The sequence below is a fragment of the Tachypleus tridentatus genome, chromosome 13, assembly GCF_004210375.1.
Source record: "Tachypleus tridentatus isolate NWPU-2018 chromosome 13, ASM421037v1, whole genome shotgun sequence".
In the NCBI taxonomy this organism is placed as follows: Eukaryota; Metazoa; Arthropoda; class Merostomata; order Xiphosura; family Limulidae; genus Tachypleus; species Tachypleus tridentatus.
The window spans coordinates 79,854,746-79,880,234 of record NC_134837.1 but is presented as its reverse complement, the minus strand read 5'-3'; the positions used below and the strand labels follow the sequence as shown (position 1 = coordinate 79,880,234).

General features: G+C 34.4%; 2 protein-coding genes across 4 annotated transcripts; both read right to left on the bottom strand.

Moving 5' to 3' along the window:
* Positions 1–3,005: 3,005 nt before the first annotated feature.
* Positions 3,006–5,317, bottom strand: LOC143239010 (uncharacterized). Its single transcript, XM_076479726.1, has 2 exons — positions 5,179–5,317; positions 3,006–3,835 (listed from the first exon to the last, which is right to left on the bottom strand). Exon 2 carries the CDS (start codon positions 3,812–3,814, stop codon positions 3,449–3,451), a length of 366 nt encoding a protein of 121 aa, XP_076335841.1. The 5' UTR covers positions 3,815–3,835; positions 5,179–5,317; the 3' UTR covers positions 3,006–3,448.
* Positions 3,976–25,067, bottom strand: LOC143239008 (uncharacterized). 3 transcript variants are annotated; one of them, XM_076479724.1, is made up of 6 exons: positions 24,925–25,065; positions 23,020–23,162; positions 21,476–21,536; positions 20,683–20,840; positions 20,168–20,364; positions 3,976–4,822 (listed from the first exon to the last, which is right to left on the bottom strand). In XM_076479724.1, the coding sequence occupies exons 1-6, from the start codon at positions 25,008–25,010 to the stop codon at positions 4,727–4,729; spliced, it is 741 nt and encodes a 246-aa protein (XP_076335839.1). In that variant the 5' UTR covers positions 25,011–25,065; the 3' UTR covers positions 3,976–4,726. The 3 variants fall into 3 exon arrangements, with proteins under 3 accessions (XP_076335839.1, XP_076335840.1, XP_076335838.1); XM_076479725.1 differs by lacking the exon at positions 3,976–4,822 and adding an exon at positions 15,714–16,069 and having other exon boundaries at positions 23,020–23,166; positions 24,925–25,067; XM_076479723.1 differs by lacking the exon at positions 3,976–4,822 and adding an exon at positions 15,714–16,069 and having other exon boundaries at positions 24,925–25,062.
* Positions 25,068–25,489: the final 422 nt, after the last annotated feature.

The following is a 25,489-nucleotide window of genomic DNA, read 5'->3' as shown; positions in this document are numbered from 1 at the left end:
CTTTATTTTTTTCTTTCACGGGTCGTATTGTAAACGTCAACGAATAGAAGCAAACACTACACTTGAAGAACATTGAATCAAATAGTTAAACAACATAATAATATATAACAATCACTGCTAATAGCATATTGAAAGCTTTTTATTTTGCATAACCAGCCTGTAATTAACAATCAATCAATCTAGTTTTTGAACAATATTATGGGTTTTTCATCGTGTTTCTTCTTGTAAAATACAAACAAACAAAAAGCTTTAACGCTCTTATGTGATATTTCGAATGTCGTAAACATTTATTATTCTCTATACCAGTGGTTCTCAATATTTTTATCATCAAGGGCCACCTTTTATTATTTTCCCCACGAATCACACGTTGCTGAAAGATTCCGTCTAACCAGTTAACTAATAATCCAAATAAAAGACAAATATAACTGAGTGTGGAATTAAAAAACAGGAATATTAAGACTTGGTTAATGAAATGGTATTACTTTCGCTTACTTCCAGGGGTCTAGGGACCTCATATTGTAGTTCTCTATACTGTTATGTTATTAATTCTGTTGAATGGCCACGTGCAAGATAAATTACGTGTGGTTACTGTCCACACCTACTGATTTTTAACACTTTCTTCACCTTATAACCTCTTTTCTCTGGCTATCGTAATTTTCGAATTTCCTCATTTTCTACACAATCAAACACTACCAGTTTTATCTGGTGAATTACTGTAAATACACTGACTTCCCTTCTACCATCTTTGGTAGTCCAACTTATATGGTCAAAAATATCTCTGAAAAAATTTTGTTTGAACTGTGTATTATTATGAAATGATATAGGTTACTATGATCTGGTGTTTTTTATGTAATGTTTGTAAACTGTACACGTTATATTCAGGTGATATTATCAGTTGTTCTTCGAATATTTAAAGTTTATTTTTTCTGTATCGTTATTTACTTGTAGTGGTAGTTCAAAAAGAAATATAAAACCACCAATTTCTTGGAGTGTTCTATAACCACGAGGGACAAATGAAAGTGAGATTAATGGTTTATTACAATAACATTCAATTTGGTGTTTTCGCATGGTGCGGGTAGGCTCTTTATTAGGATTTTACGAGCTGGTGAGTGTATTCGAATCTATGTATTATCATAAACTATTTCACGTGTTTTAAGATGTCATGAATGGAGAGTAGTAAGATATTTCTGACAGTAATTCAAAATTAGGGATAGCGACAGATAACCTAAATAATTGTGGCATAAATAAAAGTACGGTGTATTAATAGTATGTCACTGATTTGTCAACAATGATCCTGAAAATAATGTTACTACTATACCACTGTAAGGGATTTATTACTATGTATTTATATTACTATCTATGTTTGTTTCGGTTTCATACATATTTGTTTGTTTGTTTTTTAAATTTCGCACAAAGCTACTTGGGGGCTATCTGTGTTAGCCGTCGCCAATTTAGCAGTGTAAGGCTAGAGGGAAGGCAGCTAGTCATCGCCGCCCACTCTTGGGCTACTCTTTTACCAACGAATAGTGCGATTGACCGTCACATTATAACGCCCCCACGGCTGAAAGAGCGAGCATGTTTGGCGCGGCGGGGATGCGAACCCGTGACCCTCAGATTACGAGTCACACGCCTAAACACGCTTGGTCATGCCAGTCCCTCGTATATATTTAGAAATGCATATAATTTATCTTGTACGTTGTTGTAGATTGTTGTGTATGTTTGTTTTAGTTTACATTAATTTTATATTTTCAACCCGAAAACGTGTAAGTTGGGATTATAAGGTGTCTGAACAGCTGGTTTATTATAAAACTCTAATGCAATGTGTTGAATACATTACAATCTTAATTTGCCCAATTCATAACGTTAATTTCGTACAGCCCGGCATGGCCAGGTGGATAAGGCACTCGACTCGTAATCTGAGGGTCGCGGGTTCGAATTCCCGTCTCACCCAACATGCTCGTCCTTTCAGCCGTGGGGGCGTTATAATGTTACAGTTAATCCCATTATTTGTGGGTACAAAAATAGCCCAAGAGTTGGCAGTGGGTGGCGGTGACTATCTGCCTTCCTTCTCGTCTTGCATTGCTAAATTATGGACGGATAGTGCAGATTATACTCATGCAGCTTTGGGCGAAATTCAAACCTTAATTTCGTTTAATGCAAAGGATTTTTCCTCTTAACACAGAATTTTTTCTGGAAAAAACATCCCTAGAAACACCTTTCTGAACGGAAAAGAAAGATTAATATTTTTCTCAGGGAAATCGTGGGAAAATAACAGTGTTGAATTCCGGTGGTTTAGTGATAAGCTTGAGGATTTATAACGCTAACAGCGGTGTTTGGATCCCGTAAAAATAATCCATTGTATGGCTTTGTCCTTAACAACTAACAAATTTAACTGCGTTCTCATATGAAACTTTCTGGTTCCGACGGCTAATGTTGTTTATCTTGTAAAAATGAATATTGCGATGTATACATCACTAGGTAATATTTTTATAACTAGACAGTATTTTTATCTCCGAGTAATAAATAAAAAAGTTGAAATTTACACAAGAATGATATATTTATATTTAACCAATAAAAATTACAAAAGTCTGGTTTGAATTTCGCGCAAAGCTACATGAGGGTTATTTGCGCTAACCGTTCCTAATTTAGCAGTGCAAGACTAGAGGGAACGCAGCTAGTCATCACCACCCACCGCCAACTCTAGGGCTACTCTTTTACCAACGAATAACTGGTATGGATATTACCACGTTTATTGATTTTATATGTTGCGTTCTGAGATACGTAAAAATTTAATATTTTTTTCTCATAAAGAGTGAATATTATTGAATATCAAGTATGAATATACTGTTGTATAACTGTCAAACAATTACAGAAAAATCCACATGGCCAATGGCCTTCCTCAGGAACAACACTCATATCTGCTTTGGGATAGTGGTACTTCTGTTGTTTAAATTTCTGTTAGAAAGAAAATGAAAGACCTAGATTTTGATTCATACACGTACACTTTATTTAAACGGAAAATTTTCCAGAAATAACAAAACAGCAAAAGAAATCACCTTGTTCATCCTTTTCATTTCCAGGAAGAATAACTTGAATAATCAATAAATAATTACAGAATTAGCTAATTGTAAATCACATAATTCTATTGTTAACCAATATGATATCGTAAATATTTTACAAAGAAAGTAAGGGAAATCACTAATTCAAGTTTATATCTGTGCTGTGCAATATTAAGTACAAAAAATATTTATGTTACATAATTATTAGGAAAAAATACTACTTCAAGTTGCTTAGAACAACAAAATTGTCGGTTTAATCATAATTTGTGGTAATTTATGTTTTCCCCATAACGGACAAAGAGTTACTCAATTAGCTTTTATCTAGGATATATCTATACAAAGCAATATTCGGTTCCCTAAGCGGACATTGTCTGCATTCGCCTGTCAATTTATCTCCTCCAACCTTGGGTTTGGAACTTTCTGTTTCCGTCACGTTTCAGTTCTTGGTTTTCGTCTTCGTCCTCGGTGTTTACGGACTTTTTCTTCACAAGATGATCCAGGTACGTCAAGTAATTAAGGGACTCGTGGAATGGATTTCGTGCTATTCTCCAAACGAAAGGAATGGTATGGTCGAATCCATAAATAGCATCTGGTGATACCAGCTGAACATCATCACTGTACTCTGGGCTGGAAGCAAGTTTCTTCACGAGTGTGAGGCCGCGGAATGGTCCTCGACCGGAAGATTCCGTGGGCTGGAATGTTACCAGGGCAATCAAGGTAACCAATGAAACAACAGAAGAAACTGTGTGGAACATTGTTGCGTTATGTTTTCCTTGCTGTGAAAAATGACAACATATTGAGTGAAACGAATATTCTTTCTTTTTCCTATATCTCACATTGAAATCTAACACACCTGTAGAACCAGTGAAAGCTTAAACAACATAAAAATAACATTTCGTAACTTTTATGTTTTATTGTATTAAATATGTCGTATATAATGGTTTTCATGTACATATCATATTGAATATTCAAGTGTTTTAGGTGTTCGTTAATTTTGTGCAAAGCTGCTCCAGTGTCACAGCGGTATGTTTACTCACACCGCCAGAAACCGGGTTTTGATACCCGTGGTGAGCAGAGCACAGATAGGCTATTGTGTGGCTTTGTGCTTAATTCCAACCAAACAAAAACCCTAATTCATAAGTGATAAACTAGAGGTGAATACCATTCACTATAAACTTATGGGCCACTCTAATTTAATAGAAGGATTTAACTATCACTCTTATAATGCACCCATGACTTCAAAGTGCGAAGCACGATTTTTAAATTTTTTTTTTGTGTTAACCGAGTACAAATCACGGACCCTCGGTTCCACAGTTTGGCACGCTAACCACTCATCCGATCCACATTCTACTTTGCTTTTCATAAATTGACAGTTCTAACATAAGTAAGTACGTATGAAAGCTTTTAAAGCGTATGTCACTGTGTGATTGGTATATATAATGTGATTCTAATGATCAGCAAACAGAGAAAAGCAGTCAATGTATGACACAAAATATGACTACAGTTTTCAAATTATTTTTATTCATTCAAACCAAAAATATGAAAATGTTTTCATCACCCATTTTACAGCTTTGTGATTAACTTTAAACAAAGAAATAAACCGAGAAACAGAATCATAGTATTCCTTTGTGTGTATAGGTACGTCCCCTGGTTGATCGGCAGCAAAATTACAAACTTACAGCGCTAAGATCCTGAGTTCCGTTCCCTGAGATGGACAAATACAAAGCCCGTTGTGTAGCTTCAGCCAATTGTGTAGCTTCGCACTAAAGAAGAACAACGTGTATCAATCAATTATTTTAAATTTTGTGGCGCTGATTAGACAGTGTAGATCTAATCGACACGAACAGTGTGCGAGTAATAAATGTTCGACTGAGTGTTTGATAAAGAAGTTTAAAATAACAAGCGTAGAACTTCAAGTATTCGTTAGAGTTTCATTATGTTTTATAAAATTACAGCAAATTTAATGAGTCATTTTCCAAAATTTTAGTGGCGTGATGTGGAACCAACGCTTAAAATGATAATTAATAGAATTAAAAAAAATAACGTGGAGTTCGGAAATTAACACACTGTTTAAACAATAATCATCTCTGTTTTTAGTTCATAACACAAGCATACTTACACAAGTGTTAGACTCCTAGCTGCTAGTCAACTTCACCGTTCTTTCTGTCCTTTTGAAAATTTCAGGCTACTTTTATTAGTCACAATATTGACGTCATCAGTACTGCATCTAAAGAAAATCTGAAACTCCGCCTACCTAAATCTATTAACACAGCTGTGTGTATATCTTATTACCTAAAACCCTTCTCTGATTGGGGAAATATCCACTTGGATAACTGATAAGCTTTCGTATGTTCAGCCTTTAGAGCTGCTATAAATAACATACAGATTTTAGGTTTAAACCGTTAAAATGTAAGTTTTAATGAGATTTTTCTAGTTTAGTGAATCTCTTTCAAACTATACTCTGATTTCGTTGTAAATCAGTATTGTAAGATGAAAGATAAATTACACTAATTAATCTTATTTAATAATTTCCATCTTCAAAGTTATCAGTATCTTTAAGTTAAAAAATAAGTTTTTGCTATCACTAGTATAATTATTATTCTTTCTTACTTCTTGCAAATTAAAATATGTAAAAAACACTATACAACAATAAAGTTCACTAATTTGGGTATAGTTTTGGTTTTAAGAAATGGATGACATTTCGGCTTCTATACCGAGGACTTTTTCAGTTTACAGCTGAATGAAACCTTATTATATAAGCTGAAACAGACAAAAACAACTCTACTATGTCTACACTGTCCAAATACTCTTGAAATGACGTACGCCAAAATTATTAACTGTTAAGACAATTTAAACTAAAAAAAATACCAAACTTCTTCAGAACAGCAATCACAGCCATGAATTCACATGAAGTGAACACCCTAAAAGTACGACGAAATCAGGTTTAAATCGATGGAAGTGTTCAAAACATGACAAGTGCCAATATGGCGGCTTCATTGTCAAATTGGTTACTGTTCCTGATTTATCTACATGGCAACCATTTAAAAACGAACCTGTTATAGGCAGCTGCTGACACATTTCCTATCATCTGAACCATTCAGCACAGAACCTGCCGGCAACCCTGGCATTCTGTACTCCTGGGTTACTTTATGTAGGGAGCTTTTATTTGAATTTCAAATTCTATTTACCCTTCGAAGGTGCAATGAGCTACTTAGGAACAAAATTGTTATTTTGCATCCAAATTCAAGTTTGTGTGAGAGCCTATACCATGGTGACTTTGTTTTTCTGTAGAATAGAGGGGTTTGTTTATACCTATAACTATTGTTCTTAAAGAGATATTTTGATAATTTTTGATATAAAATATTTCAGTTTTTATTGTCTATATCTTTTACATAAATATTTTGAGTGTATGATACATGTTGATAAAATTTCTGAAGGATATGACCATTAATGATCCTCATGGTAGCGACACAACACCTCATTCCATACCATTAACAGTAATTTTTCCCTAAGCTAGACCCTTTCTTATCTAAGCCCTTTATGCTAGGGATGGTACCATAGGTTTGTCGCCCTCCTTAGTTAATATATACATTTTGAAAATGTTTGTTTTCCTTCAGATTACTTTGGATGCAGAAAATCATTCAGTTAAAAACTAAAATTTTCTTTACTCTACCTGCGCACGGTACTGTGATATACTCATTGGTCATTAAGTTTGTTTCATTACAGAAAGGATAGCTGCCACTTTACTCGTGAATCCCCGAAATAGATAATTGCCTTTTCTGTCGGAAATTACGTAAATGTCTTGAGCTTCTTTACCTTTAAGCTAGAACGGGTATCGTTTCAAGTAACGTTGCCATGAGCAACCTGATTTTGTTTATGCATTTTCTTCTGGTATTTAAAGTCAGAATAAATATTCATAGGTTATATTTATATTGTTATTAATACTATTTTTATTTTCGCTTGCACATTTAGGAAACTTAAATTTTATGCAGTTTTAAAATTATTTAACTTTAGTTTACTATCAGCTGAGTTTTCAGAGACTGCTTTAAATTTCTAGTTCAATTTTCTTTTGTCACACGAGCTCACACGAGATTGACGATAGCTAATCAGTAGAGTATTATTTTTTAACATTTCTTTCTCTCTCTTGTCAGTCCAACACGCGCTTACCATTGTTCTATGTTAGTGCACACTGTTTGAAACCACTGTTCTAAGTTAGTGTACCCTGTTTGAACTTTCATGGTGTTTTTTTTAAAGGAATGTTGAAGTTTTCATTCTTGTGTGCTGTCTTCTTTTCCTCCAGTGGCATAACGATATGGTTGCAGACACACAACTCTAGAAATCGGGTGTTGATACCCGTCATGGGCAGATCACAGATAGTCCGTTGTGTAGCTTTGTGCTTGTTTGTTTGTGTTTGAATTTCGCACAAAGCTACTCGAGGGCTATCTGTGGTAGCCATCTCTAATTTAGAAGTGTAAGACTAGAGGGAAGGCAGCTAGTCACTACCACCCACCGCCAACTCTTGGGCTTCTCTTTTACCAATGAATAGTGGGATTGACCGTCACATTATAACGCCCCCACGGCTGAAAGGGCAAGCATGTTTGGCGTGACGGGGATGCGAACCCGCGACCCTCAGATTACGAGTCGCACACCTTAACCCGCATGGCCATGCCGGGCCAAATGTCGAGAGAGTGGCCATTTTATGTAGTGATACCAGTAGGAAAAAAGATAAGAGTACTGGGGTGATTCTTGAAGTGTTAACTTTTATTTATCTTATGACCCACATGTTCACCTAAAACTGCTATAGGAGTTCTGTGTTATTTAATAACATCTCGTTCACACCAGTTATACGATTCGGAAATTTGTGTGTTATACTCTACACGTTATAAGCTGTAGATAATTTCCGTCGAAATGCAGTTTTATCCGACTTGCTTCTAGCTTACACAAACCATTATATTTTATATTATATCTTTATCGCATAACCTTAACTAATTGTACCCTTATACTTGACTATGAAAAAACGTTTAGATTTAAATACAGATAAGAAATAAAACGTTTTATTTAGTGACCATTAAAAATATTTTCATAAAATGTTCTTCTTAATTTTGCTCCGTTTGGAAAAAGTAAAAATATTTGTTTGTTGAATTTTCACGCAAAGCTACACAAGGGGTACCTGTGCCAACCGTCTCTAATTTCAAAATGAGAGATTGGAGGAAAGGAAGCTAGTCATCACCACCTACCGCCAACTCTTGGACTACTCTGTACCTCGGTGGACTAAGCAGATAGCCCAATGTGGCTTTGCCATAAGAAAAAAAATACACACGCTACTTTTTACCAACGAATAGCAAAACTGTTTATGACATTAAGAAAAAGATACTAGACAACTTTCGTGTGTTAAGAATTAAGAATAGTGAAATTACTTGAATAACAATTAAATCACTTTAGAAAATTCTAAGATTCAAAAGTCTTGTATGCAAGACTGTTGAAATAATTAGTAATATTAACAGCTTAGTTTTTCAAATTAGGTAGGTTAAATTAAACTGTTTTGATTACTCTAAATTTGTGGTTTACTTCATTTATATCACAAAGCACGGTTATGTGTTGTTTGAATAGTTTGGGATGATTAAATTTTCAGTGAATATTTTGTGTTAAATAAATATAGTCTAAATGTTGCAATTTAATTGCAAATTTGACCTCGTATGCTAAATTTTCCAGACTTTACAACATTAACTCAAGTGGAGTTTTGTAAACCAAAAATGAGTTAGTGTTGGCCTAGTTTGTAAATGCGTTTCCCTCTTAATAAGATGCCTTTTTTAAAACAGCTCAGTAAAATAAGGAAACCTCATTAAGTCGTGATATAGTCTCACAAAAACATTGTGACGTGCTTGTTCGATTTCGTGATTGTTGGTTCTGTTTTCATCATGCAGTTCGTTGGCCTGTCATCCTGCCATCAGACAACATAAGACTGAAGAGGACACATGAATGCATCGAAACTAGTTTCTCCAATATCAAAACTTTTGAAAGTTTGTTCTGTTTATTGTGTTTTACAACTGCGGCGAAAAAAGTCTATTGTGCAACTCTGTTCTTAAAAATTAAACAAACAAAATTCCCTGTTCTCAAGGAGGCCAAACGTTCTATTGACCTTGTCTGGTCGTGAGAGATACAGGTAAACTATTTCCTTAACACGAGGTTAATTCAGGAACGTAAAGAACATAAACTGAAATACCACGCTTGACTTCAAACATGAAAAAGTCAGGCCTGGCATGGCCAAGCGCGTAAGGCGTGCGACTCGTAATCCGAGGGTCGCGGGTTCGCGCCCGCTTCGCGCTAAACATGCTCGCCCTCCCAGCCGTGGGGGCGTATAATGTGACGGTCAATCCCACTATTCGTTGGTAAAAGAGTAGCCCAAGAGTTGGCGGTGGGTGGTGATGACTAGCTGCCTTCCCTCTAGTCTTACACTGCTAAATTAGGGACGGCTAGCACAGATAGCCCTCGAGTAGCTTTGTGCGAAATTCCAAACCAATGAAAAAGTCATCAACTACCGTCAATCTGAAATACATTCGCGATTTGAGTCCTTTCACTATAATGGGTATGCGCGTGGACACCTGAGAACATACATTTCACTCGTGCAGGTATACATTGTCTAAAATAAAACGACTTTTTTTTTTTGTCAAAGCACGTTAAAGCGGTTCATAAATTCAAAAACTAAGTATAATTTTTTTGAAACTCTAGATCCCGGATTTATTCTGTCCCGTATATAATTTGTATGGTAAATTGTAAATTTTGTTTTTCCGAAGTATATGCTAAACTTGCTATGAGCGAGTCGTGGTGCTAACTTCAGGAAGTGTCACCCATGTTGGTGTGTTTTTCAGCACCTAGTTCTATTACATTATTATGTTTCCTAGTTTCATTAGGAACAACTAATTTCCTACAACTAGTCGCAGATGTTCAATTATAGATTTTAAAAACTAACTTTCACTTTTAGTCTTATTTTATATATATATGTAAACAGACGTTGCCTTTAGTAATTAGTATATCAGTACTATTCTGTGGGAACGGCTTCTACAGATAAATATGAGGGATATTTTACAAAGTTGCTGTTGGCAACCTGAAGCTTAGTTACTTTCATTAACGTGAATTGTGTTTAAGTAAATAGAAGAATCCTATGGTAAGTACAACGAATCATCATTAAAAACAATTATATGATGACATGTTTCTCCATATGTGCACTATACACATTTACGTATACACTTAATGTGCGTGTAACACGTTAAAAACAACAATACTACAATATACACGCACGCCAGAATGACCATCTAAAACATCACGTTTTAATATCACTTAAGTTAGTGTTTTGGGTAAAGATTCTTTGTTAATTAAGCCTTCATAACAAGTTTTCACTTGAAATTTCGCCCAAGAAACGTTATTATTTATTGTTCCGCTTCAAATAATCTTCACAAGGGTTTTCAAAACTTGTAACTTTTACACATAAACTCACTGTAGGAAACTTCAACAATACATAAAGTACAGCAATACGTTTACTACAGTAGTACATCTAGTACAGCAATACGTTTACTACAGTAGTACATCTAGTCCAGCAATATGTTTACTACAGCATCACATTTAGTACAGCAATATGTTTACTACAGCATCACATCTAGTACAGCAATACGTTTACTACAATAGTACATCTAGTACAGCAATACGTTTACTACAGCAATACACTTCGTAAAGCAAAACACCTAATATGGCAACGCACATATTTCAGCAATATACCTGTCATTAGTATGTTACGACAAGGAACTCGTGCTATTTTCTAGATAGCACCTGTGTCACAAATGCACTGTACCTGTTATACCATTATTAACGCCATGCGTTTCACATAATGTTTTTACATAGTTTGCTTGCTTTTCTCATATTTTTATTAAACGCTCCTGGGTGTATCGACGTGTAATGCTAATGAAATTTTAGGTGAAGTTTATGTTCTCAATAAGACAGAGCTGTGACAGATACTTCTGTGACGTAACAACTATTCGTTTCGTTCTTTCATCCGAGTAGATATTTCTCTGATGTAACAACTATTCGTTTTGTTTTTTCAACTGAATAGATACTTCTGTGACGTAACAACTATTCGTTTCGTTCTTTCATCCGAGTAGATACTTCTGTGATGTTAAAACTATTTATTTTGTTCTTTCAACTGAGTAGAAAGGCAAGATCTGCAGATAGTCCTTCAGAAGTAAGTGTTAAATTTCACTAAAGGATTAAAAATGACATAAACAGTTTAAAAAGCATTCCTATTGTGAACAGTATTTAAAAAGTTTGAATTTTATAGCCTAAATATTATGTTATCGTTCAAGGTAATTCATGGAGTTGTGTAATAGCAAATTGTAGAAAGAAACAACATGACAATACTAAATGAAGAATCGAGTTCAAGTTTATCCCAAGTTAAAATCATAAACTTAACCTTCAGGTAATTATAACACTGATATTAAATTCGTTTATTTTTGCCACGTGTCATAGAAAGTTATAATTAGCTTCACATCTTTATTCAAAAGTGTCTCGCATGTTTTGTTCGTGTTGACAAGAGTAGCTGCTTACGTAACTCGATGAATGACAGGTAAATTCTTCCAAGAATGATAACCTACATTTAATCATATATCGGTCTTTGGCTATTCCAGGATTGACCAAAGAAAGTCCACACACAAGATTTATGTTGATTTTATTTTAGTTTCAATAATTATTTTAATCGAAAACAACCTCGTACAAACTATTTATTTATATACTGTTCGTGTACTTTTTCTCATGTTAATTGTTTTTAGTATATTATTATTATTAACCATTGGTAGTAGCATGGCTTTTTACAAGCCACATTCGTTTTTTAAACCCACGCTTTCAGATATAATTTATATATACCTTGATGTATTGTCTACTGCGATGCAAGAAACTGAAGTTTACAATAAATTATATGGAGACTATTTTCTGGGGCTTGGCATGGCCAGATGAGTTAAGGCGTTCGACTCGTAATCTGAGGGTCGCAGGTTCGAATCCCTGTCGCAACAAACATGCTAATCCTTTCAGCCGTGGGGCGTTATAATGTGAAGGTAAGTTTCACTATTCGTTGGTAAAAGAGTAGCCCAAGAGTTGGCGGTGGGGGTGATGACTAGCTTCCTTCCCTCTCTTCTTACCCTACTGAATTAGGGACGGCTAGCGCAGATAGCCTTTGAGTAGCTTTGCGCGAAATTCAAAAAACAAAATAATTTTCTGTCCCTTTTAAAATGTTGTATAAATATCATGTTGATATATTTTTAAGAGGTCAATGAATGTTCCTCAGTGGGAAAGCTGTAAATTTACGGACTTACCTCGTTAAAATCTGGGGATCGTTTCCCCGCGTTGAACACAGCAGCTAGCTTAATGTGACTTTTCTCTAAAACAAGTAATCAACTTCGATGGATCTCGATTTAACACGTTTGTCTTTTTTTTTAATTTATACCAATTTCCAACTTATAAAGCTCTTCAGGTCTGTTTTATCATATGTAAGCCTAGGACTAATATAGCAGAACACATTCATGACACGTACATACGATCTGAGCAAGTAGTGTTTGTTTTAGTATTGTGTCCACATCTGTGATCAAATACTGAATTTTAGAGTTATAGTCCTTGAACTACCGTTGGCCCATCGGAGAACTGCGTGCATAGAAGGAAATAGCATGCTTTGGTAAAAATGTCATTATTAATCAAATAGAATAAACAGACATCATTCAAATGGTAATATCATATAAAATCTGAAGGTGGGGTAATCAAGTAGAAACGTAGCGATTGATAACAATGTACAAAGAAAACGATTTTAAGATGTATACATAGATGTAGAGCCTTATAAAGGGACAGATAAATGTAAGGATGTAGTAGTGAGTAAATGACGATAGAAATAAATTAGAATGATATGGATGAAGTAATCTATAACAACTATAGAGATGAAGTGATATAAATGTTGACCGAGTGACATAGAAAAGGAAACGTGTGTTAAATAATGTATAAATAATCACAAAGATGTATGGATAGATAAAGGTAGGAAGTAAGTAGCCCTTTTACTGTGGCTGGTTGTGTCTGTCTGGTTCAGGATATAGATCCTTTCTATGGATCTGGGAGGGTCGGGTTCTCTTCAGACCTCTTCAACCCTTTTGAGCTATCGTTAGTTTTAAGGTTGAGTCTAGTAATTGACGTGCTGTTTATGGATTTATTTTCTATGTTCCAGTATCTTTCTCATGACCATGGCCATGAATGATATCAGATTGCTGGTACTATATGATCTGGATATGGGTGATTTATTTGCTTCTTAGCTCTGTGTACTTGTGTATCTGGATTATGTATAGCAGTACTGCTGTAAGGTGTTGTTTGGCAATTGCGACAAATAGGGTTTTCGAGTCATCTCGATTTTCTGGGTTTTGGTAGTGTTTGATAAAGTCAAACAACGTATTTTGGGCTGCATCTACGACTGGGTTTACTGTTTGTTCTTGACTCGTTTTGGCTGCAGCTGGTACATGTATATGGGTTCTCACTTTTAAAATTCCGGCGCGAGATGATACATTTTTGAGGCAATGTTGTCCATCGACATTACATTGCATGTTGCCTATAGTAAGTCATTATTTCTGAGTAAAATCCAGATTATTATATGGATTTACTAAATAGTATTGGCTCTGATGAACTGGTGCAACGAACAAAGAACAAAGAAAGTCATTTAGAGGCCATATATGTAGCAGCGGCGCAGTGAATGGGTTAAAGAGTTAAGCTAGCATGTGATGATTAATAGATACAAATATAACCATTCATTAATCGATGGAAACATAGAAGTAGATTATGACTACAGAATTCAGTTATAACGATTAAACTATAGTTGTGTAAATGCATAAATAATGAATAGATGTAATGATGTGTATCTGACTCTAGATATACAGTGATAAGAAAATAGACATGCATTAATAAATATAACAGTATAAATTCGAAACAAACTGAACCGATTCTCAGTATATCAGTGGAAAGTTTGCAGACTTACCCCACTACATTCTAAGGTTTGATTCCCCACGGTGAAAATAACGTAACTAACTTATTTTGTCGCTTTGTACTAAAACAACTGAATATAAAGCTATTACATTTATATTCACAGTAGAAAGCGAACATTCCTTAAATACGAGACGAACTTAAACTGTCAAAATTATAAGTTTTTTGTTTTTCAAATTGGTATAGTTTTTGTTTTCCTGAGAGGCAGAGATAGTTAACTTAATATTTTGAAATTCTCGTTTTACAGGGGACGATTAACTCTGAACCATTACACAGCCATGATGCATTACAAATAACTTTAATGTGTGTTTGTATCATGTCTTGGACGGCTACAAAAATATCTCTGGTGAACATATAAATGTGTAAGTAGTATAATGTTCATCCGGGAACCCATTAAAGCTGGACAAATGAAACATGATGCATGAACTCAGATTTCATTTCCTTCTTTGTCTGCTTCTATATCTGATGACATGCGTTACTCAGCCTATCAGAATGCTTGCTTTTGTTCGTGCCATATGTATACCATAATCTTCAGTTACAGATGGAAGACGTGATAGGTTTTCAACAAGTTAACGGTGCAAGGAATGTTTTCCCATCAATAACGGTAAGAAACTTAAAAATACGTAATACGGTGTCTAATGGCAAAAACAGGCAGCTACAGAAATTCTAGATAATCCTTTCAAAATAGCGTATAATTGCATAGAAGTAAATGGCAGTAGAAAGGCATATCGTAATAGAGATTGTGCATACGTTATTGTTATTATTATACAACGTGATATATGAGCAGTATAAAAATAGTGCATAATTAGAAATAGAGAATACGATAATAGTGCAAGGTTAATATTATATACATGGTATAAAATGTTAATGTTCTAAATAATTATCATGAACCAATGTAGTACTTCATAATAGAGATCGCCTATTTCTTCTTCTTTATTACTGTTTAATATTGTTCCGCCGGCTTACAATAAAAAATGACTGTGAGTATTGTAATAGATTCCTAGCGGTATTATTAAGTGCTTCATTGCACGTTTAATATAGGTTTAAGTTTGTTTACTTGACATCCAATAATTTTAATGTAGTTTTGGTTTACATTAACTATTATTAATAATATTGTATGCATAATAAACAGTACTCAGATGTTATTTATTATAGTTTAGATAGATAAAACGAAATTTATCTTTCTTATGGCTGATGGACAGAAAAACTGTATAGATACTACTCACAACACGTATAATCAATCTTTCTTATGACTACTGTCTAACTAAGTTATATAGATACTATTAATAACACACAGATAATTAATCGCTATTTCTGATGGTAAATCTTCGGTTAAACTCTATAGATACTGCTCACAGCACGTATAACATAATATTCTTATAATTGCATTACAGTTAAGCTGCATTATGCTGTTCACAACATATAAAGGCTCTTTTTTCCGTAACTACTAGTTAGATAAGCTCTACTGTGGTGTTAAAAGGTGCTATACTAGCAGTTGGTAATAAGTTAACGCCTTAGCTCAGGTGGTAGAGCACTCTCATGGGATGCATCAAGTTCCGAGAGATAAAAAAATGTCATTATCATGCGTATTACTCATTAAACATCAGGATAAAGTTTCGATTTTATTCAGTATAACTAAATATGAATACATTTTATGTGAGCGATAAGTAATACAGATGGTGGTTATATCGATTTTGTATGTTTATAAAAACACTCAAACTGAACACGCGCACATCAAAAAAGATAACCAATGACTTTCATAACAGGCGTAAACCTCAGGGAACAGGCGTTACCATGGTTTCAACTTTTTATTGAATTGAAGTTGTTCGGGATATCATTGACCGTTATGGACAGTACACAGGAGCTAGACTGGTCTCAAGTTCCAAGATTGCTTCTTTCATGAGACCAGAAAGATTCCTAAAGAAAGTTTTCATAATTTCTGCGATCATTCTTGGTATCTAATACAAAGAAAATAGAGGGGGAAAAAATCATATTTTCAACTCAGAAACATTATTAAAGCTGTACATGCATAGGGTCCCGATAAAATAAGGGGTTCGATTCTCCTCGGTAGACTTAACAGATAGCCCGATGTGGCTTTCCTAAAAGAAAACACACACATACACACATGCACAGGACGTAGGAGAGATCGTAGATGCAAAGAAAAATAAATGGTTGTTCAGTAGACTGTTACTCATTAACTACTATTACTAATGAATTAATGATATAAAATTAATCAAGTTACTCATTAACGGTTGATAATAACATTAAATTAATCAAGTGTTATACATGTTCCTATATGAAATTTAATGCGTCGAGAGACACCTTTATGTTAACGACTGAGCTTCCTTGAATTGTTTTTCTTTCAGCTCTCGTGCTCCTCTCACACACACAGTTGCACAGCGGTATGTTTGCAGTCTCACACCGCTAAAAACTGGGTTTCGGTACCCGTGGTGGGCAGAACACAGATAACCCATTGTGTTGCTTTGTGTTTAATTCAAAACGAATGAACGAACAATCAGTTCTTGTGCTTCCTGTTAAATAACTTCATTGTTTTAAGTGAAACGCAGTGATGACATAAACTAATCAATATACAGGATGCTTAAAACTTGTTTCAAATAAAACACTTATTAAGCATGCTAGTTTCCATAGCTAGGCTAGCTTTTGGTGTTTAACGTGTAACGTGAAATATTTGTTTGTCAAGCATTACTGTGTAGTGTCTAAATAGAATCAGTCACTCCCGAAATTGATGGCTCTTTCAATGGAGTTATAATGATTGTTTGTTTGTTTGTTTTGAATTTCGCGCAAGGCTGCACAAGAGCTATCTGCGCAATTCGTCCCTAATTTAGCAGTGCAAGACTAGAGGGAAGGCAGCTAGTCATCACCACCCACCGCCTACTCTTGGGCTACTCTTTTACCAACGAATAGTGGGATTGGCCATAATATTATAACGCCGTTACGGCTGATAGGGTGAGCATGTTTGGTGTGACGGGGATTCGAACCCGCAACTCTCAGATTACGAGTCAAACGCCCTAACCACCTGGCCACGCCGGGCTTAGTTACAATGAAGGTGAATTATAGTTCCCATAGCTGCGTTAGGTTTTGGTGCTTAACTCTATAACATAACATATTTGTTTGTTAAGTGATACAATAATTTCTCAATAGAAACAGCTACTTCCAGGATCGTAAGCCGTTTAAACGGGCGATACCAAACTATAACATAATCAAGACACAGGGTAGTGTGTCGTGCGGTCAAAACAACCTGATGTAGGATACACTGCATGTTATTAATAGAAGTAATAGTTTAACAATTTTCCACCTTTTTTAACTTAGAATGAAGTAATCCAAGCTATCACATATTCTCAGTAGATTTTCTCTACTAAACCTTACTTGGTATACCACATTTTAAGGCAACTCATTAAGAATTACTTGAGATATGACATCTCCATTCCCCCTCCCCACACCAAATGTATAGTAACCTCATTTGATAGAAGCGCATAGTTAACTTTTATGGTGTTTATTTGTTTTTTAATTTAGTACACAGACAGATCTTTCCAACCTCCAACTTTGGGTCTCATTTGGTGTAAATGTAAGTTATAAGTGCAAAGTTATTCAACAAAAACCGCCCAAATTTGACTAAAATATTTGCGCACGCCCACGCAAAAAATCACGTGCGCATTCGGCCTGAAATATTTTATTACAGCTTCACCTAATAGTTTTAGTTTTTGTTTGTCATTTGGATTAAATACGGCTGATTGAGCGTAACAAAAATATAAAGTGAAAGAACGCACAGATACATGTATTTTGGTTAGGCCAAGGAAACTATATTAGCAGTTTATAGCTCGAGTTTTCAAAAGAAACATGAGGATGGACGGTTATTATTATTAGCTACTATTGATTATTCATTGCCAACTTTTCAGCATAAATTTGCTAATCTTTACGAAACTGTCCTAATTAAAACGTCACGTGATATTAGCTTAAGCAATTAACATAAATAATGATGCTTGATGGTAATGACAAGAAATTGTTAATTTACGTTTCATGGCATTATTATAAAAGAAGCTATTAACACAGTTTTAAAGATGAAGAACAACTACAATATATTCTAAAGAATCTGCTTGGTTTTGTAAAGTTCTTAAAGCTAATGTGAACTACTACCGAGTGTTACTTTCTTATTTGCTGTGGTTTGATGGTGTGTATTGACAAAAAGAAGTAACGTTACTCTAGTAACATTAGAAACCTGAAATATTAAACTAACACAGAGATACCAGTAACGTTACTCTAGTTACTAACTCTAGTAAGATTAGAAACCTGAAATATTAAACTAACACAGAGGTACCAGTAACGTTACTCTAGTTACTAACTCTAGTAAGATTAGAAACCTGAAATATTAAACTAACACAGAGGTACCAGTAACGTTACTCTTGTTACTAACTTTAGTAAGATTAGAAACCTGAAATATTAAACTAACAAAGAGGTACCAGTAACGTTACTTTAGATACTAACTCTAGTAAGACTAGAAACCTGAAATATTACACTAACACAGAGGTACCAGTAACGTTACTTTAGGTACTAATTCTAGTAAGACTAGAAACCTGAAATATTAAACTAACACAGAGGTACCAGTAACGTTACTCTAGTAAGATTAGAAACCTGAAATATTAAACTAACACAGAGGTACCAGTAACGTTACTCTAGTTACTAACTCTAGTAAGATTAGAAACCTGAAATATTAAACTAACACAGAGGTACCAGTAACGTTACTCTTGTTACTAACTCTAGTAAGACTAGAAACCTGAAATATTAAACTAACACAGAGGTACCAGTAACGTTACTCTTGTTACTAACTTTAGTAAGATTAGAAACCTGAAATATTAAACTAACACAGAGGTACCAGTAACGTTACTCTTGTTACTAACTCTAGTAAGACTAGAAACCTGAAATATTAAACTAACACAGAGGTACCAGTAACGTTACTTTAGGTACTAATTCTAGTAAGACTAGAAACCTGAAATATTAAACTAACACAGAGGTACCAGTAACGTTACTCTAGTAAGATTAGAAACCTGAAATATTAAACTAACACAGAGGTACCAGTAACGTTACTCTTGTTACTAACTCTAGTAAGACTAGAAACCTGAAATATTAAACTAACAAAGAGGTACCAGTAACGTTACTTTAGGTACTAATTCTAGTAAGACTAGAAACCTGAAATATTAAACTAACACAGAGGTACCAGTAACGTTACTCTAGTTACTAACTCTAGTAAGACTAGAAACCTGAAATATTAAACTAACACAGAGGTACCAGTAACGTTACTCTAGTTACTAACTCTAGTAAGATTAGAAACCTGAAATATTAAACTAACACAGAGGTACCAGTAACGTTACTCTAGTAAGATTAGAAACCTGAAATATTAAACTAACACAGAGGTACCAGTAACGTTACTCTAGTAAGATTAGAAACCTGAAATATTAAACTAACACAGAGGTACCAGTAACGTTACTCTAGTTACTAACTTTAGTAAGATTAGAAACCTGAAATATTAAACTAACAAAGAGGTACCAGTAACGTTACTTTAGGTACTAATTGTAGTAAGACTAGAAACCTGAAATATTAAACTAACACAGAGGTACCAGTAACGTTACTCTAGTAAGATTAGAAACCTGAAATATTAAACTAACACAGAGGTACCAATAACGTTACTCTAGTAAGATTAGAAACCTGAAATATTAAACTAACACAGAGGTACCAGTAACGTTACTCTAGTAAGATTAGAAACCTGAAATATTAAGCTATCACAAAGGTACCAGTGACGTTACTCTAGTTACTAACTCTAGTAAGATTAGAAACCTGAAATATTAAACTCTCACAAAGGTACCAGTAACGTTATTCCAGCAAGATCAAAATCTGAAATATTATATTATATAACTTCAGTTGGATGTAAACTAGAAGAATATGATTAAGACACGAGTAGTAAATTATGCACGAATTTACGTGCTTGTGTTAAATACAAATTTAGAGAAACTGCTAACAAGGAAAACTTAACTTCGTCATACCTTCGATGTTAACTTCAAAAAATCATCCAGAAGTGAGAGAAAAGTCTTCTTTGGAAAGTCATTTCCATAGTTCTTATGTCTAGATGTTTTTACGTTGCTTACAGTTAGATTAGCTGGATCCGTAAGAGCATTCTCCAAAGACCAGAGCCTTGTTTTGACCGTGTTTGTTAAAACATGCACGCTCTCTTCGTGGTGTCCTGTAGTGTATACATAAGCTGGTTTTTAATGCACTAATACTTCAATATAGTTTGGTAGTATTTCAATGCATAGATTACTTATGAATATGGACTCAATTATTTTACCTTTATGGTTTTTAACTATTTTAGGAAAACAAAACTAAAACAAAACGCTATATTTTTCAACCACTAGTTTGCAGTAACTGAAAATTTGAAACAGTATCATAACGGAAGAATACTGATCTTATAAACACACTAGAAATAATATATTAAAATATAAAACCATGAGCGACGACTAGTTCATCTTTAAATATTTACTATTCAATAATTCTGACTCACCTATGATTTTATCGATGTTATTCAAAGCGTCCTCTGTTGTTTCAGAAGATACTAGTAGGTTAGGCCCAAACCTACTTATTTCTAATAATCTACGCAACGTAGCGTGGACATGGTCCAAGATTTCTTCTAAAGGTCTAGCCACATATCTTGAATTAAATCTACATCGAATATTGAATAGTTGAAATATTAAGCTATCACAGCTGTACCGTTAACTTCATTCTAGTTACTAGTTATAGCAAGATCAAAACCTGAAATATTAAACTATCACAGAGATACCAGTAACGTTACTCTAGTTATTAACTTTAGCAAAGTCAGAAACCTGAAATATTAATCTATCACAGCGGTATTGATAACGTTACACTAGCTACTGACTGTAGTAAGCATGTTAAGCGTGAACAGGTAAAGTATAGGAGATTAAAACACTCATCGAAAAGCACATACAAGTTACAAAATATAAAGCTGTAAACACAGTATAATATTCTATTTACTTCCAGTATAGCTTGTTAACTTATAACTTGTATTACTTATGAACAATAGCATTATTTCGTCGAGAAACAATCGTCATAAATATCCGAGTGGTATATTTATTCTCGCACGTTTAACAAAGTACAACTTCTACAAGTAACAACAATATTGACACAATTGTCATAAATAGTTCATACAACAACTATAAAAGGTAGGCAAAATGTTGCAAAGAAATAAAATAATTTTCAAAAACAGTGCTATATGTTGCATATATTTAAGATTTAACAGATTCCCGCATACCGTCCTTCAAATACAAAAGAAAACTTACATGTCCGTTATGGTTGAGTTATGTTTATCTTCTATCCATCTTTCTACTGATTCAACAGTGTCTATATAAGGGTTTATTTGAAAGAATAAACACAAATTAATGTCTTGTATACTAAGACAATTACATTATCATACTCTTAAAATATGACTTGTTTCCATAGTGATATTAAAAGTTAAACATCATCGTGTATCGCCTTTTCACAATATACCGTGAATATAAACCTATAATAATAGTTTTCTAGTGTATACTTCCTATATAATTATGTACTGCCATCTCACTATACAACCATATATTACTTTATAATTGTACGAAGTATCTTTGTTGTTATGCACAAAGCTACACAAAGGGTTATCTGTGGCATTCCGACCACTCGTATCGAAACTCGGTTTCTAGCCATTGCAGGACTGTATAAAGTCTATTCAATGAAAGAAGCGTCTTGCAACCAACTGATATCAATATATCATTATATTTACTTCTACCATTGTACAGTATTGAAAAAATAACTGGTTTGATCACTAGATGTTTTCTATATATAAACTATGTGATATCTATACAATCATATATCATCTTTATCACTCAGTATTGTCTCATAATAATATACTTCGTTTATCACTATGAACTATCTTTATAATAATAAACCATCGTATCCACTCACTATTCAATCATATACCACATTATCACTTTACATTTTTTACAAGACCGCATACCACTTTGTAACTTTGAGCTGTCGTTGAACTTTAAATATTTTTCTTGCTACATTGCAAAAATCTTATGTTATATGATTTTTGAGCTAAATAATTTTGAACTCTTAATCTGTAATAAATCAGAGAACAGTGAAGTATCTATGTAACTTTCTACTGGACATTGTTTACAATAAGAATGTCTTCATCTTCTTTCAAGGTTAACTAACAACTGAGGCTAAAACAAGATATTTTCAGCATACAGGATTTCAGCTTTATGAAACGAAATGTAAACGATATCTCAAATATTTTATTGCTAATTTCAATATAAACAGTACTTCGTGTGCTCTTGGGGTTTAGGCATATCTCCAGTTTCGAACTACTAAAGAGAGGGAAGACAATAAAACAGCAGAACTCGGGATCACAATGGTTTCGAACCGAATAGAGGGATTAACTGTAACTTTTATAATGTGCCCACGGCTGAAAGTGCAAAGCGTGTTAAGTATGATCACGTCTCGAATCTAGGATCCTCGATAAGCAGACACGGGGACCATTAGGCAATGGTTCTGTTTGTCCTTGGTTTTTGTTATTAAGCACAAAGGTACACAAAAGACTATTTATATTGTGTCCGCCATAGATATCGAAACCTGGTTTCTAGCATTTAAGTCCACAGACACACCGCTGTGCCACTAGGAGCTGGGGCATCCCTGTTTGGTAGATACCAAATGTGCAATTTTACTTTCTAATTTCCAGTTTATTACAAAGTTCTGAAATATTACTAAGTTCGTGAACGGTAACAATATAACTTTTGTTGCTTGCATTCTTTTACGTATTTTTACACTCTTAAAAATAAATGGCTCTTACTTTGTAATAGTTTGGAAAGACGAGGCGTCACGTGACTGTAAATTATGCTATCTAACAACATCCGACCGTCTCCAGATGAGTGAGAAAACAACTGAGAAACAAGCAGAAGTAGGATTAATCTGTTTGCCATTGGGTTTCTCCACCTGTCTGTAAGCAACAAAAATTTAATTAAAAAATATATTGTTTAACTTGTACCGAAATATTTTTAAAGACACATTTGACACCACGTACGTGTGTTAATTTAATCTTTAGAAAACATTGACACATACACTTCTGTACAAAGCAAAGTAGCACTAAGATAAATTAGAAATTATTATTTTTTTGTTTCAAAATACAATTAAACTTCGCTATTGCGATCTGAAACACTGAGGTGTTAGAATCTTTAAGTTTATGTATTATGCACAAGAAACGAATTCGCGAATTTAACTAATTTCCACACGAACTAAATGTTCTCTGTTAATGAACATAACTCTCCAGAAGGGCCCGGCATGGCCAAGCGTATTAAGGCGTGCGACCTCGTAATCTGAGGGTCGCGGGTTCGCATCCCTGTCGCGCCAAACATGCTCGCCCTTTCAGCCGTGGGGGCGTTATAATGTTACGGTCAATCCCACTATTCGTTGGTAAAAGAGTAGCCCAAGAGTTGGCGGTGGGTGGTGATGACTAGCTGCCTTCTTCCTAGTCTTACACTGCTAAATTAGGGACGGCTAGCACAGATAGCCCTCGAGTAGCTTTGTGCGAAATTCAAAAAACAAACAAACTCTCCAGAAAATTCGAAGATAAACAAAACAAGAACCACATTAATGGAAAGTACATGCATGTAAAATATGATCACACTCACTGTCTTTAAACAAATCAAACTTTCTATTTTATAAAGTGTTGGAATTAAAGTATGATGTCCAAATACGGTTATGTCGTTAGATTTAATGGAGAAATACAATAAATCGTAAAGGCTTGGTTGTTTTAGAATTTCGCGCAAATCTACACGAGAGTTGTCTGCGTTAGCCGTTCCTAATTTAGCAGTGAAAGACTAGAAATTTTATTTTTCACAAAAAAACTACACATTTACAAACGAATAGTGGGATTGACCATAACGTTATAATGTCCCCACGACTGAAAAGGCGAGCATATTTCTGGGGATAGGGATTCAAAACCACGTCCCTCAAATTAAAAGTCAACGTCCTAACAATTTGGCCATGCTAGGCCATCATAAAGAAGTTTCTTCTCCCACTAGTGCTTTGTCATATAATTTCGTTTGAAGAAATCGCTACTTACTGTAAGAATAATTTCTCAGTAAAATATGCTTTTTCAAAAAGTAGCCATTAGTAATGTGAACAATTACTTTAGAACAACTAAGCACAATGAAGATAAAGATATAGTTTAATATCATAAACATATATTAACATGAACGACAAGATATGAGGTTGGATGGACATAACATTGAGGAGCAGCACTCTGTATCTTGTAAGAACACATACTATAGTGCTTAAGACATAAGCCGCCAAAACTATTTTTAGTTGGGTGCAGGGGATGCAGGGGAGGTAGTTAAGACACATTTGGGTTTGCTTCAGCCCAGCAAGCCGCCTCTGTCTATAAGAATATTTAATGAGCACTGCAATCTTATATGTATAACTTCGCACTACCTCTTGAGACAACGACTTCATGTCCTTACTATGTTCTGTCGCTAATATTTTGGTAGAATCTGTCATGTTCGAATATTTTATTTTCTATTAGTTGATAGCTTATTTTCGTCATAATTTATATAGTATATTAGTTCTTATTCAGTCCTTAAATTGAGTCGAATAACCACTTTATATTGTAAAATAAATATTACTTGGTGTTGCATCAAATAAAAAAAATGGATATAAACACATACAAAAATACAAGTTAAATAGTGCATATACTTACGGTGTCACCATCACACTTGAATAACGATATAGCAAACTTGTTTTAATATAATTCACAATGACGCTTGGTCGGTCGTATGACGTCATTTCCAGCAGGTGGCATACGACGATCGTTTTCTCTTTCGTTAGGTGGTTATTCTTATTGATAGCAGCATACTGTGGTATATTGTTGTTAACACTATACTTAAGTTGATTTCGTATCTGTTATCAACTGTTTACACTCTTTCTATAGTATAGCAAAACGAAACTTTGACCGCGTGGTAAAAGTCGTCTGAAATCGGTCGTAATGAACTTAATTTCAATCACCTTGAAAAGAAGTAACATTTCTACAAACGTAATTCTCGCGATATAGCTTATTATTTAATTAAACATATGATGTAGTAAATTACTTATTTAACTTCTTTTAATGAGATCTGAACAAGTGCCTGAGAAAAGTGCTTTCGGTATGTAGAAACTAATCGTATCACACTTGAATGTTCAATTTGTGTTTAGAAAAATGTTTTAAAGATTCAACTTTAATATTTTGATACCCGTGATGAGCAGAGCACGGATGGCCTATTGTGTAG